The 16,224-nt window shown below is 42.6% G+C and overlaps 1 protein-coding gene across 5 annotated transcripts in view; it reads left to right on the top strand.

Annotated features, from left to right (window-relative positions):
* ANO1 (anoctamin 1) overlaps positions 1–16,224 on the top strand; it is a 188,621-nt gene that overhangs the window by 154,860 nt on the left and 17,537 nt on the right. For 3 of the 5 annotated variants that reach the window (XM_077322085.1, XM_077322086.1, XM_077322088.1), the window contains 3 exons: positions 9,824–9,898; positions 10,460–10,661; positions 15,360–15,471. In XM_077322085.1, coding sequence (XP_077178200.1) covers positions 9,824–9,898; positions 10,460–10,661; positions 15,360–15,471 — 389 coding nt within the window. Of the gene's footprint in view, positions 1–7,578; positions 7,657–9,823; positions 9,899–10,459; positions 10,662–15,359; positions 15,472–16,224 lie in introns of all 5 variants that reach the window. The other 2 variants (XM_077322083.1, XM_077322084.1) reach the window with 1 other exon arrangement.

The raw sequence follows: 16,224 nt of genomic DNA on the forward strand, positions 1-16,224 counted from the left end.
GCAGGCCAGTGCAGATCGAGTTACAGAAATCCAGCCTAGAGGTGACCGTTGCATGGATCACTGTGGCTAGGTGTTCCGGGGCCAGGTAGGGTACTAGTAGCTTGGCTTGACAGAGATGGTAAAATGCCAGCTGTGCTGCCTTTGCGACCTGGGCTTCTATTGTGAGGGAAGCATCCAGGATCACACCCAGGTTCCTGGAAGAGTGAGCCGTAGAGAGCTGCACACCATTCAGGGTGGACAGATGCGCTTCCTCTGCAGGTAGGAATCTTCTAACTAGCCCGGGCCTCAACCCCAACCTGGTGGAATTAACTCTCTGAAGAGCTACAAGGCCTGCCAGAATTGTCAGCTTTCCGCAGGGCCTGTAAGACGGAGCTTTTCCACCAGGCATATGATCGAGGCCATGGTGAGTCCCAGTGTTTCCATCAGTGGATCCTTCCGCATTGGTACATCAGGACTCTTGCTCTCAATGAGGAAGAGCTCTGGCCCTCTATTGTTGGGCAGAGGAAGAGGGTGGGGGATTAGAACTCTGTATTGCCATGTTTTAATGCTTAGTGTTAATGTTAATTTTAATGGGTTTTAATGGGGTCATACTGGTTTTTATCGTTTTACTGTGAACCGCCGTGAGTCCGAAATGCAGCGGTATATAAATAAATACCCGCCCACACAGTTTTTATACTTCCGGTCTCTGAAGGTCTCACGGTGGTTCACAGGATAATAAAATACAGTAAATTCCATAAAAACAAATGAAAACACCCCTTATCACAATTAAACAGATGGCAATCATTTCCTAAAGAGAATTCTAATCTCTCAATCCCTCCCTGTTCAGCCCAAGGGTCAAGTTCTCTTCCGATAGGAGAAGGGAACCAGATCTAATCCTGTATTACATTACATTAGGGTATCCTCTGATGATAATGCCGAGACTCCGTCCTAGCCTCAACCATATGTCTGATGGAAGATCTCCATCTTGCAGGCCCTGCAGAAAGCTGGTTGGTCTTCCAACTTCTAGAGTTGGTCTTCCAATGACCACTATGTTCCACCTCTTTGAGAACTTAATCTTGTCTAGGAGCATCACATCCCTCTGCCTGTCATGGTGATCTAAAGCAGACCCCCATGATAATACCACAGTTATTTCCTACTCCTTTTATTTTTACCCAAAGACTATTAACTGAACTTCAATGCTTAGGTATATATACTTCCTTTGGTACATTCCATGCTTTTGTTTTTCCTAATTCTGGAAGGTTCAAAACTGGCGTAATGAAGAAAGTGTAGGTCAGGAGTCACACAGATACATAACTAGAACATAATAAATCAAGTCAATTTCAATAAATATTGCAGATTTCATTTGGTAGAAATGAAGTCAAATAAAAAGGCTAGAACTGAAGTAAAAGAAAACTAAAAGCCAGACTAGTGTGGAAGTAGACTTCTGGCAAGCTAGAATCTGGAAAGACAGGTAGAGCTGGATGGAAGGGATTCAGAGCCAGAATTATGTACCTTATGAAGACAATACAGCCTCTGTTTGCCTGAATACTGTAGTTCCCAAAACAAACTACTGATTTTTTAATATAGAAAAATCTATACTTGAAATCTGAATGCCCTTTGACTTTCATTGATTTTGGATCACAAAAGAACTGACATGGCAAAACTTAAGTTTACACGTAACACACGAGAAGTATGCATATTGAAAAATGGACTTGCAAATCCTGCCAAACCTCGACACTACCCAACCTCTTGTGTCCATTCTATAGATTTTGCTGTTAACTCCAAGCATTCTCCTCCAAGTATTTTATCTGAGCCAGTTCATGTATTATATGTTAGGTGTACACTAAAAATGTGAATTCATTTATGATGGCCATGTCCAATTCCCTCACTCAAAGGTAAGAATTTCTCTCAATTTTTCTTTCCCCTTACTGACCGAGCTATCCTAGTAATGCGTTTTCTTCTTTGCTGAAGAAGTTCCCACCCTGTCACAGTATGATATTTTAGCTGCCAGCTCAGCCCAGGAACCTGAGGGAAGCCAGGAGCCCACTAACTTAAACAACTTAAATGGCATTTGAGGCCTTTTGAAATTTTTAAAAAATCAAAATATTTCATGTAACGTAGAGGCGAAAGGTCAGGTGAAATCAGGGGTTGAACATTTCTAAGGTAAAATTAGTCCATGTACAGACTTTATTTCTTACATTTCAGGCTTTTGTTCTAGTGTATTCTCAAATACTAGTACACTTTCTTTTAGTATTCTCTGGTTCTTTTGGTTTCCAGAAGGTTGGTACACTCTTACCCAATTATCTTAAACACCAGTACTCATCTTAATTTTTAACAGACTCTTAAGGTCTTTAAAGGCAGTTTCTATCCACACCAGATCAGAGATTTCTGTACTCTTTAGAACTAACTCTCTATTTGACTGTGTAGGGAAATTCTCCTCTCACTAGAAGATCTATTCCCTTTCACTGGTTGTACTCCCCTGTCCTTGCCAACTTTTCCCAGTTTTCCCGTCTTTGTTAAACTGCTCTCAGTCAGGACTGAATTCCAAAACTGACAGTACTCAACTCTTCTCAGCTAGGACTGAAATCAGACCGAATCCTCCTCAGCATCCAGTTCAGAAGTCCTTCTCTGCTCCAATTGTTTGGATCAGCCTTGCAGTCAAGGCTTCCTGGCTCTGTGAAGAATTAACCCTTTGCAGTCTGCCACAGTATCAAATGAATATCTTAGATGAATAATGATCAGGAAGCTGTGATTGATGCAATGACTGTCTGTATAATGTGTGAAATGGGCCATGATATATCGGGGAAGCTCTGTTTGTGTTGCTGGCTTATAGATTCTAGCTGATAAATCTTCATCTTTCCAATGTCCAGTCCAATGAAGCCTGTTGGGTACATACCAGTCTTACTCTCATTTATTGTGGCCATTCCCCACTTGGGTTCAACTTCTCTCGCTCTATTCTCTGTCCAGTTGCTTCATTTTCCAAGTTAAAGTGAGAATGTTTTACCATTTTCAAAAGCTTTGTGTATTTTGATCTCATTTTGTGGATGGTTGTTCATATATATGAATTGCAAATTAAGATTACTGTTTTTTCATCTGGAGATTTTCCAAACATTTTACATTAACAGTAAATAAATGCCCAACTGGGAGCAGAGGTGCTGTCATGACATGTTGGCCTATTGCTTTGAGTCACAGTCTGTCCTATGAAACCACACTACTGTAACACCTTGGATCAACATTGTATTCTTCCCTGTGCTGGAAACACCTCTACCAGATATAGAATTTCATCAATATGCCAAGTTGTTGTTCTGTGCAGTGTCACAAAAGACTGTGCACATGCACAGAATGCCCACCTGAAAATTTCTAGCTAGCCTAGTAACAGGGGGCAGAGGGGCTTTCCCCATGAGAGCCATTCTCCATTAGGATCTCTGTTAGAGAGCCAGTTTTGTGTAGTAGTTAGGAGTGCAGACTTCTAATCTGGTGAGATGGGTTTGATTCTGCACTCCCCCCCATGCAACCAACTGGGTAACCTTGGGCTCGCCACAGCACTGATAAAGCTGTTCTGACTGAATAGTGATATCAGGGCTCTCTCAGCCTCACCCACCTCACTGGGTGTCTGTGGTGGGGAGAGGAAAGGAAAGGCAGATGTAAGCCGCTTTGAGACTCCTTCGGGTAGATAAAAGTGACATATAAGAACCACCTAGTAGTAGTAGTAGTAGTAGTAGTAGTAGTAGTAGTAGTAGTAGTAGTAGTAGTATGTAACCTGGCCATTCAAGGCAACACTCCTTCTAAACACATCTCTGCCCCCCCCCCGTGGGCATCCCTAGGTTCAAAAGTCATTTTTGTACCCCACTTTTCCCTACCCACAGGAGTCTCATAGCAGTTTACAATTGCCTGTTCTTCTTCTTCCCACAACAAACACCCTGTGAAGTAGGTGAGACTGAGGGAGCTCTGAGAACTGTGACTGGCCTAAGGTCACCCAGCTGACTGCATGTAGAAGAATGCGGAATCAAACCCAGTTCTCCAGACTAGAGGCCACTGCTCTTAGCCACTGCAACAAGGGCACCAATACTCACGCTTCCACCCCCCTCAGTGTTATAGACCCTCTGGTACCACAGATGGAACCAAGAAGTCATAATGTGTGGTTGATGGAGAGACTGCATACACCTACATACTGGATGGTCATTTATGGTTCTGAGGAGGACCATTACTAGTTCCAGTGTAGCTTCAGAACCATCTCCTGATTATACAGTGGAAAATCATCTGTGTCTCCAAGTTGCATCTTTAGTCAGAACAGATGGTTCAAATGGAAGTCTTCGGAGATCCAGATTATTTCATTGGGCATTAGACTCAATTAGACTCATTAGACTCATTGGGCATTAGATGATACTGGGGTGACTGGGGTGACTGTAACCTGGCACACAAGAGATTGTAGCCTTCTCACATCCTAGAAATGGCCACATTGGTTTGAGTAAAACCATCTTCCATTCCTGCCATGTCTCTTAAATTTGAGAATATGTATAGTGTTCCACCAGAGGTTCGCAACATTGTACAAGAGGTAGCAACTAAAACCATCCCAAAGAAAAAGAAATGCAAAAAATCAAAATGGCTGTCTGAGGAAGCTTTACAAATAGCTAAGGAGAGAAGGGAAGTGAAAGGCAAGGGAGAAAGAGAAAGACACACCCAATTGAATGCAGAATTCCAGAGAAAAGCTAGAAGAGATAAGAATGCCTTCTTAAATGAACAATGCAAACAAATAGAAGAAAACAATAGAATCGGGAGGACCAGAGATCTTTTCAAGAAAATTGGAGATATGAAGAGAACGTTTCATGCAAAGATGGGTATGATAAGGGACCAAAATGGTAGGGACCTCACAGAAGCAGAAGAGATTAAACAAAGGTGGCAAAATTATACAGAAGAACTATACAAGAGCGAGCTTAACATCCCTGATGACCACAATGGGGTAGTTACTGACCTGGAGCCAGACATCCTGGAATGTGAAGTCAAATGGGCCTTAGGAAGTCTGAGCAACAATAAAGCTAGTGGTGGTGACAGCATTCCAGTTGAACTATTCAAAATCTTAAAGGACGATGCAGTAAAAGTGCTACACTCAATATGCCAGCAAATTTGGAAAACTCAGCAATGGCCACAGGATTGGAAAAGGTCAGTTTACATTCCAATCCCAAAGAAGGGCAATGCCAAAGAATGTTCAAACTACCGCACCATTGCACTAATTTCTCATGCTAGCAAAGTTATGCTCAAAATCCTACAAGCTAGGCTCCAGCAATATGTGGACCGAGAACTTCCAGAAGTACAGGCAGGATTTCGAAGAGGCAGAGGAACTAGAGATCAAATTGCCAACATATGCTGGATCATGGAGAAAGCTAGGGAGTACCAGAAGAACGTCTACTTCTGCTTCATTGACTATGCTAAAGCCTTTGATTGTGTGGAGCACAACAAATTGTGGCAAGTTCTTAAAGAGATGGGAATACCAGAGCATCTTATTTGTCTCTTGAGAAATTTATATGCAGGTCAAGAAGCAACAGTGAGAACTGAACATGGAATCACTGACTGGTTCAAAATTGAGAAAGGAGTTCGGCAAGGCTGTATACTGTCGCCTTGCCTATTTAACTTGTATGCAGAGCACATCATAAGAAATGCAGGATTAGAGGAGTCACAAATTGGGATCAAGATTGCAGGGAGAAATATCAACAACCTCAGATATGCAGATGATACCACTCTAATGGCAGAAAGTGAAGAGGAACTAAAGAGCCTGTTGATGCGGGTGAAGGAGGAGAGTGCAAAAGTTGGCTTGAAACTCAACATCAAGAAAACAAAGATCATGGCATCCGGCCCTCTCAATTCCTGGCAAATAGATGGGGAAGAAATGGAGATAGTGACAGATTTTATTTTCCTGGGCTCCAAGATCACTGCAGATGGGGACTGCAGCAAAGAAATTAAAAGACGCTTACTCCTGGGGAGGAAAGCTATGGCAAATCTAGACAGCATCCTAAAAAGCAGAGACATCACCCTGCCAACAAAAGTGCGTTTAGTCAAGGCTATGGTCTTCCCAGTTGCAATGTATGGCTGCGAAAGTTGGACCATAAGGAAGGCCGAGCGTCAAAGAATTGAGGCTTTTGAACTCTGGTGCTGGAGAAGACTCTTGCGAGTCCCTTGGACTGCAAGGCGAACAAACCGGTCAGTCCTAGAGGAGATCAACCCTGACTGCTCTTTAGAAGGCCAGATCCTGAAGATGAAACTCAAATACTTTGGCCACCTCATGAGAAGGAAGGACTCCCTGGAGAAGAGCCTAATGCTGGGAGCGATCGAGGGCAAAAGAAGAAGGGTCGACAGAGAATGAGGTGGCTGGATGGAGTCACTGAAGCAGTAGGTGCAAACTTAAATGGACTCCGGGGAATGGTAGAGGACAGGAAGGCCTGGAGGATCATTGTCCATGGGGTCGCGATGGGTCGGACACGACTTCGCACATAACAACAACATAGTGTTCCACAAGAAGACTTCCTTTTTACTGATCCTGCCCCCATCCTCATTAATAGCAGAGAAGATGCAGGCTGGCTCCTTGTCTTCCCTCAAATCCTAAAGCATCCCTGTAAACATTCCTTCCTGTGCCATGGGATTTCACTGGGTGACCATGGTCAACTAAACTACCCTGCTTGGTTGTTGTGAAGAGAAAAGGAGACTAACATAAGCTTCTCCTGCTGGAAAGAAAGATGGCTGAATGAAAAATGATCCAAACAAGTAACAAAGGAGCCTTCTAGCCAAGGAGTTTACATGCTCCCCAGACATCATGGGCTGCACAGGTAGCTGGCCTGCTCCAGCCTCACCAGAAAGTCCACTTTCAAATGATTGTAGAATGGATACTTGATTCTGTTCAGATGGTGCAAATACCCTACTTAGATCCAAGGCAGGCTTTGTCCAATCCAGCATTTACCACTCACCTGCCCAAAGAAAACCATGTTTTCTCCCCACCTTTTGCTATTAAAATTAAAGCTTGAACTCCAGCAATAGCAGTTGCCTATCAACAGCCACTGAACTATTTGTTTCTTAGAGCTATAGTCCCACCTTTTATCACTGGAGAGGTTTACTCCCCATTTTTGAAATTTTAGATTTCAGATTTTTCAGCAATCTTGGCACTTTTCTCAGATTTATGGAAAGATCAACCTTGTCTGTCCATAGCCTCAGTCTCTGGATTTAAATATCCAAAGGTTGCCCCAGCAGCTTAAATTAGTTTAAGAACACCTGTCCTAAAATAGATATAGGGAATTCTACTGCTTCCACCCCTCCATTATATAGGAGATCAGACTTCTTTGCTCATTGCAAAAGTTCTCAAAGTCAAAATCTGAACTTCTTATGTAATGCACTGCAGAATTATTTAGTTGTAGTCTTCTTGCAGTTTTATTTTATATTTTCATCCTTGTGTTAATTAACTTCATAAATTGCATTTTCCCATAACATGTAATAGACAGCTTCTGTTTGTTTATTTTAAGCTGTAAATTTTCTGCAGAAAATTTGCCAAAACAAGTCAGTGCTTTGTAACAACCATATTGCATGATCCTTTTTGTTTTCTTTGAATGCCATCAGAAGGGGCAGCACTTGCCAGAAGAGGCAGCAAACAAATGGCGACAAAGAGTTAAGAAAGTCATGGCTGGGGTGAAATTGGTACATTTTATTCAAATATGCGGAAACTATGTGTGACTATAGAAACCCACATTGATTTCTTTTCTAAACTTTTGTCTTGATCGTCTAATATTCACATATACTTATTTTCCCTTCCTCCCCCCTCCCCCCAGCTCCTTACTGAGATTGTTTGGAATGGCACTGCATGGTTATTCCTTACATATTGATTGGTGTGGCACTTTTGCAATTGTGCATGTGCCATGTGCTTGAAAGAATTGCCTGCTGTTGTTTTTTCTGACAACATGCATGTGATGCGCATGTAAGATTGAGTGTCTGATGTTCTCATATTGGGCTCCGGTAATTATATTGGATGCTCTCATATCATATACAGCGTGCTAGTAATGAATCATGTCTTGTCTTTGATCTCAGAAATGAAATTGCCGCTGCTCAGTGAATTGTGACACTAAACAAGCAGGTTTAATTAAATTCAGCAGATCCAGTCCTCTGAAAACACTGCTTTCCTCTGGGGCAATGACCTTCCTGCCAATGGAAGATCCTGTTGCACATGACTGCTTGCACTGGAGAGATGCATAGCTGTTAACAGACCATATCTGCAAGATCCAGTTCTGTGTCTCAGCCTAGAGATGTAGCCAGTCTCTTTAGGAGTTCCCAGAACATTGGGAGAGGATGCAAATGCTGCATTTCCTGTTCTGTTTGTCCACCAGTCCTTTTTTCACCCTTCTCCTTGGCCTGCTGTAGGGGAACACTGGAGGCCTGCCTACTACAGCAAACTAGAGAAGAAGGTAGAAGGGAACCAGAATGGGAGGAAAGTGCTTGCATCCAGTTCTTTTGCTTAAGCAGTGGAAGTTTGAAAGGAATAAGCAGCTTCTCTTGGCAATTACAGATTTGTTGTTTATTGTATGGCATGTGTACTGTCGCCAGGAGATCCAGGGATTGTCTGGCAGCCAGGCTAGGGACATTTGGAAGTGGTTTGCCATTGTCTGCCTTCATGTCATCACCCCTAATATTCCTTGAAGGAACACCATCCGAATTCATGGAGATTTCCCATCCAAATATTAGTCAGGGTCAGCCCTGCTTAACTTCTGAGATCTGATGGGATTGGGCTGGGCTATCCAGGTCAGAGCTGGCAACTGCAGAAAATATAGGCAAACCTGGACAGAGATATGGAGGCACTGCCCTCAAGTGTCTATGTTTTCTTCCCTCCTGGCATTGACAAATGCAGGGCCACATGCAAGTCCTCATACTACCCAGGCTACCATTTTTGTGACTTTTACTATGACCAGGAAAGCAATTGCTGTCTCCTTGTCTTGGAAAGGAGAGAGAACCATGCCATGAGCATAGTGGCCACACTAGGATTTTGAAACCATTTATTTACTCTCACCAACATTCATCCATTCTCATGAGTGGCCACAAAGCATGTGCAAAGCAATACATCTGGATGTGCATTGGTATCCTCAATTAATTGAGCTCAGTGGCCAAATAATGTTACTTCAAATACCTGGCTGCTGCTCATCCACAGATCTTCCTAGCATAAAGCAGATGAATGATGACATTGGGTTCAGAATTTCCTGTCTCTAGGAAGTGATAGCCAATGAAAGGGAACAGGGGTGGAGAAATGTGACATCACAGGACATGGGACATTATGGGTCTGTTCTAACAAGTTGACAGCCACGCCATTATAATAATACGTAGTTTGGTCTTTAGGTATAGAATGCTTTATGGTAAATGTCATATTTCCAGAATGAGACTAGCAGGAACAATCCTAATAATATTTTGTTACAAATGCAATTTCGACAAGAAGAATAATGCAAATAGTTCCGAGGGAAAAGAACTGTAACGTTTTAAATGATATATTCTTTTACAGTCCCTCTGAATACCTGTCATTTTTAAAAGCTGCTTGGCTAAGACGGATGCTCAAATTATTTCCACCTGGAAACACATAAACATCTGTTGCCCCCTTTATATAGTTGTAGATCCACTGAAGTCACTGAATTGAACTTGCCCCGTCCTAATTACCCTTTTCTTAAATAAAAAATGATCCTTCTGTTACTTGGTCTTTGCACTTCAATAAAGTTTTGCATTTGATGGCTTTACCACACATCAGCACTTGAATGCCGAGCACAGTTGTTCAACTGCTGTGTATCGCAATATTAAATAGTAGGTGGTTGTGTTTTCTTTCATCTTTTAGACTGAAAAAGAAAAACTGACATGGAAAGATCGTTTTCCAGCATATTTTACAAATTTTGTGAGCATTATTTTCATGGTAAGTATAACATAGTAAATATTTCAAATTCTTTGCAATAACAGGTTTTTAAAAGGATAAAGAAAGTTTCCCTAATATGGTTAGAGAAGGAGCCTGAGCTTTTAAAGTTTGTCTTTTGTGTATACTTTTGTTGGCTCGGGAATTAGACCTTTTTTTCCAGTTAACGCATTGAAAGTAACCTGATTTTAAAGACATTATTTTATATGATGATTCCACCTTTTGGCCGTCTTGGTCTCCACAGTGGCTTGCCAATATCTAAAAAACCCAATAACGATCAATAAGAATCAATTACAACAGTACAATCGGGAGTAGTATGCAAAACAAGCACAAATGCTACCGGCATAACTCTCTTCTTGATTGGCCAAATCGCTGCAGCCCCATAATAACTTCCCACACAGAACAGAATGTACCACTTAAAGCGGGTCATGTGCAAGGACCAAAACATTCAGTAGTACAGTCTGATCATCTCAGCTTCCTTATAATGTCAATGTAACTACCTTTTCAAAAGTAGTGATATCTTGAGCTTTTTGCAGCATATAATATTCTGTTTGTAATTTCCAGATTGGGCTGACATTTGCAATTGTTTTTGGGGTCATCATATACCGAATCTCCACTGCAGCAGCTTTAGCCATCAGTTCATCTCCAGCTGGCCGGTCAAATATTAGAGTAACTGTGACTGCAACTGCAGTTATTATTAATCTAGTGGTGATAATAATCTTGGATGAAGTATATGGCTGCATAGCCAGATGGCTGACCCAGATTGGTAGGTATGAATTATGATTTAAAACTGTAGTTTTATGCTCTGTGCTCTGCAGGGTTAAATTTGTTGGTTATTCCTGGCCCCCGGGAAGCACAGCTGGCCTCAACCAGACCAGGGCCTTTTCAGTCCTGGCCCCTACCTGGTGGAACGAGCTCCCGAAAGAGCTACGGGCCCAGTGGGAGCTTTCAGCATTCCGCAGGGCCTGTAAGATGGAGCTCTTCCACCAGGTCTATGGTTGAGGCCGGGTTGCCAGGGAAGAACGATGGACCCCCCTCCTGGAACATCTAATTGGCGGCCAGGTAATATCGACCCTCCTCTTTTGCCTCCCCTGGGAGGGGAAATGGGCTTTAGTCGCCGCTGTTCTTGTTTTAGTGTTTTGGTTCTATTTTTACTGTCTATTGTTTTGTACTGTGCTTTTAAGGGGCGTTTTAATGTTTTTTTTAAAGTACATATTGTAACCCGCCGTGAACCTCGTGGGAGCGGTGGGTAAGAAATCTAATAAATAAATAAATAAAAATAGTTTCAATAAATGACCTGCCCATATAGTCTAATGCCAAGCAAAGCTAAACGAGCATAAACCTCTGGGCAACACTTAGCATTATCTCTTGAACACATTTCAACCACTAGGAGCTAAAGTGTGCGTCATGTGGAGAATCTGTGATTGGATCTTCCAACATTTACTTTGATGTTCACCCATCTTGCTTTTTTGTTTTGTTTTTTGTTTTCCACTCTCACACATGCAGCATTAGGGTTGTGTGATTCGGCCGCTTCGGCGGGTGTTCCCTCCGGGCGCAGCCAGCACCGCGGGGGCAGGAGGGCAGTGCCGGCAGCGGCGTGACAGTGGGCGCAACCACACAGGCGCAGAATTCCCGGAGGGAATGGCCGCCAAAGCGGCCAAATCGCACAACCTTATGCAGCATCTCACCTCCAATCCAGGAGGCCCGCAAGGTTGCTTTTACGCAGCTCATTACACAGGGAAGCTCATCCAGTTATGTTTCCCCAGTAAAAAGTGTAGTTCAGTCCCAACACTGGTTATAAATAGGGAGACTGGAGATAGTTCTCTCCACACTTACTTTGGAGTACAAAGCATTTTTGAAAGTGCATTTCCAGCTGTGGAGATGTTTCCCTCCATTGATTTACAGCCCAGTCCTAAAGAGCAGCTTCATCTAACATAGCATACATTTTTATTTCCAGTCACTACTTCTTGGGGGGAAATAAGAATAGATGTATATAGTTCTTACTGAAACTTTACCCATAGCTCTTACTGAAACTTTACCCACAGTAATACCCACAGCAAAAGAATTTTGTCCGAGGCTCTTTATTATCTGTTTAATGTTCAGATACATGTTGCATGTTCATTGCAGGGCATGCTGCCATAGCAGTGCCACAGATTTTGTTTGGGAGTTTGAGTTTTTCTGTCCCCACTTTCCCTATCAAAAGGGATGCATTCAAAAGACAGAATCGTAGAACAACAGAGTTGGAAGGGATCTCCTGGGTCATCTAGCCCCCTGCATAATGCAGTACACTCACAACCCTATCGCTCATCCACTGTAACCTGCCACCCCTTGAAACTTCAGAGGATCAGCCTCTCTGTCAGTTGGCTATCCAGCCTCTGTTTTAAAATTTCCAAAGATGGAGAACCCACCACCTCCTGAGGAAGCCTTTTCCACTGAGAAACCGCTCTTAACTGTCAGGAACTTCTTCCGGGTATTAGATCAAATTTCTTTTGAATTAATTTCATCCCATTGGTTCTGGTCCATCCCTCCAGGGCAAGAGAGAACAATTCTGCTCCATATGGCTGCCTTTTAAATACTTGAAAATAGTTATCAGATCCCCTCTCAGTCGTCTACTCTCCAGACTAAATAGACCAAGCTCCCCCAACCTTTCCTCATATATCTTGGTCTCCAAACTCTTCACCATCTTTGTTACCCTCCTCTGGACACACTCCAGTTTGTCTACATCCCTCTTCAACTGGGGTGCCCAAAACTAAACACTGTACTCCAAGTGATGCTGAACCAGAGCAGAGTAAAGCGGTGCCATCACCTCCCGTGATCTGGACACAATACTCCATTTGATACAGCCCAAAATCCCATTTGCCTTTTTAGCCACCGAGTCACACTGCTGACTCATGTTCAATGTATGGTCTTCTAAGACTCCTAGATCCTTTTCGCACATACTACTGCCAAGACATGTGTCCCCAATCCTATATTTGTGTATAGGTTTTTTCCTACCTACATGCAGAACTTTATATTTGTTCCTATTGGATTTCATTTTATTCAATTTAGCCCAGTTCTTGAGCCTATCAAAATCATCCTGTATTCTGATTCTGTCTTCTGTTGTGTTTGCTACCCCTCCCAATTTAGTATCATCTGCAAATTTAAGAAGTACCCCCTCTAATCCCTCATCCAAATCATTTATAAACGTGTTGAACAACACAGGCCCCAGGACAGATCCTTGGGGCTCTTCACTTGTCACTCTTCTCCAAGAGGATGCTGAACCATTAACGAGCACCCTTTGGGTACAATCTGTCAAACAGTTATCAATCCACCTTACAGAATTAGGATCCATACCGCATTTTACCAACTTGTCAACAAGAATATCATGTGGAACCTTATCAAAGCCTTACTGAAATCCAGATAAACTATGTCCCCTGATCCAACAAGGTAGTCACTTTCTCGAAAAAAGAGGTAAGGTTGGTCTGACATGACTTGTTCTTGTGAAACTCGAGCTGAGTCTTAGAAATCACAGCTTACTGTTCCTGCTGCTCAAGGACTGACTAATATCAGTTCTTATACTCTAGAACAGTGATCCTCAACCCCCAGTCCGAAGACCGGTACCGGTCCGTAGATCAGTTGGTACTGGGCCATGGCTCTGTCTAAAAAGTTAGGTACTTCAGCCCACCAACATCGACCCAACTTTGCAGAAGTCCTGGTCACAAAGCTCCCCTTCTCCATTCCTGCTCTGACTAGGACTCCCTCATCTCACGTCCAGGAGCGCCTTATTCCCATGGCAGCCCACACTACTCCGCGGCAATGAGGTTCCTGCCTGCTGCCTTCAGCGACCACGGTGAAAAGAAACAGAGACCAGCTTGCTCCCCCATCCTTCTCATCTGTTTGCCCAATCAGAGGAGCCGTAGCAGCCACCAGCTAAGCCTGCCCCTCCAGTGCCATCCAATGACGCGTCCTCTAGTAGAATACCCCTCCCCCCGGGCCTCAGTAAGATTGTCAAGCGTTGACCGGTCCCCAGTGATAAAAAGGTTGGGGACCACTGCTCTAGAATCTATTTTGTACAGCACATAAAAAGCAAGAGGCATGGCAACTCTACAGAGAAAGGAATACAGTTACTAAAACAGACTCTGGTTACTCAAACAAGCACATTGTGTTCAGTGACAGGTCCACCCTGCTGTTGAGATTCTTCCCTCATTCAATTTACAGTCCATTCATAAAGATCACCTTCAGCTAACATAGCATAAACTACCATGACACCATAAAGTAGCTTCCAAATTTTGCAGAGAAAATTACTTTTTAAGCAAAGCATGCAGAAGAGAGCTTTGCTCTCTGTGAAAGAAATTTCTGCCTGGTACTTCCCTACTAGAAATTACTCTGGTATATATGATAGCAAGGCTATCTAGCGCCACACTGCTCATGCAATGTGTCCTGTACCTTTCATAGCAATGACACGAGAAAGCTATGGATGCAGAACTGCTAGATGTTGTTGTTCTAGCACTGAGACTAGCATTAGTATTCTTTTAGGGTCAGCATTAGGGAACAAGTCATTAGGCTGTTGCTGTGTGCTTGGAAGGGTTCGATACTGGCTAGCTGTTATGTATCAGTAGTTGTTTCATTCTTCCCATTTTGCTGGGTGACTTCAGCATCAGCATCCGGGATTCTGGGCTTTCTGAAGGGACTGGAATTTCCTGCCTAGGCAATACAACATTGTGGAGTTTTTCCTAGTCTTCTTTTCTCTAGAGAGCATGGGCAGCCAACCTGGTGAATATGCACATGAATTATGGCAAGAATCAACTGCTGCACTGCTGCACATAATCTCTGTTTACTGGCAGATTGGAAGACAGCAGCCAGTGCTATTTATATTGGCACCCATGTATGCAAATTGGTGCTAGCTAGAAGCTGCTGATAGGCTGGATGACCAAATGGCTGTTGCTGTTAGCATGGGCCCACAGGGTGGTAAAGCCAGCAGAGAGCAGCTTTCCATGGGATTTTCCAAATCCAGAAACTGTATAGATTTATAAGCCCTCAATTTTCCTAAATAGCTTCATCTTATTTAAAGGTGTTGTAGTTTTATTACTAAGTACGAAAGAACCACTCCTATGGAGACTACCATGGAACTTGGTATGCAGGTTATACATGAAGACTGGTTCATTGTCATTAGCTTAGCTGCTGTTAATGGATTTAAATGGAATTGAGATATGTTTTTAAAAGAATGAATTTAAGGAAATGCAAAGGGATTAAACAAGAAACAAGTGTGTATATGTATTGTGTTGTGATTTTTCAGTTTCCTGTCTTTAGTGGTTTTCTATTAATTTCCTTTTTCATCATGTAAACACATGTTCTTTTCTTTAGAAGTGACATCTAAATACTTCATAGGAGAAGTCTTCCAAAGTTGATATTACAAAGGCTGTAGAATATAGTGTTGGAATGTATTTCTTTCAAGTATCACTTACACTGCTTTCATTTATACCAGAGGTCCCAAAAACCGACAAGAGTTTTGAAGAACGTTTGATTTTCAAGGCCTTCCTTTTGAAATTTGTTAATGCCTACACTCCCATTTTTTATGTTGCTTTCTTCAAGGGGCGGTAAGTTGTACACCGTAATTAAACGCTTATCAGTCCCTTCATGTTTACTCTGACTCTAAAATAATTATTGAAGAACTGCTACTTAGGCCATGGTATTTACAGACGGTGCAAAAATATTGTATTAGTTATGCTTGAGCACCTTTCCTGCACAGCATGAAAAAATCTGCCATATAATAGTGTACTGTATGCCTGTCTGTGTATGCCTTGCAAAAGGGGGGCACCTAGGTAATGAAACAAAACACTCTTTCATGGATTATCTCAGTGTATGTTTGTGCTATTTAAAACATCCATCACACTGCTAAGAGTACTTGCTTCCTTATTTCCAGTCCATTAGTATTTTTCTGTAAGAATTTTAAATGTCTTTCTGCTGTATTGGAAAAAAAAGAAGAAAAGTTGAAAAATCAAGAAGCATTTTTTAAAAATGTGGAGTGTCAGGTTTCTGTGGTGGCCTGCATAGACAATACTTCAGTGAATTCATATTTAGGAATTATATTTAGGGTTCACAGGTCCCCTCTAACCATCAGTGGGAGATGGGGGGGGGTAGAGTTGCCAGATCCAGGTTGAGAAACTCCTGGAGATTTGGGGATGGAACCTGGGGAGGACAGAGACCTCAGTGGGTACAGTGCCATAGAGTGGTGATCTCAATGGGTACAATTCCATAGAATCCACCCTCCAAAGCCTCCACTTTCTCCAGGGGATTTACAGGTCTGGAGCGGATCTGTAATTTAGGGGAATTCCCTAATCCCACCTGGA

Source organism: Paroedura picta, chromosome 2 (assembly GCF_049243985.1).
Source record: "Paroedura picta isolate Pp20150507F chromosome 2, Ppicta_v3.0, whole genome shotgun sequence".
Lineage (NCBI taxonomy): Eukaryota > Metazoa > Chordata > Lepidosauria > Squamata > Gekkonidae > Paroedura > Paroedura picta.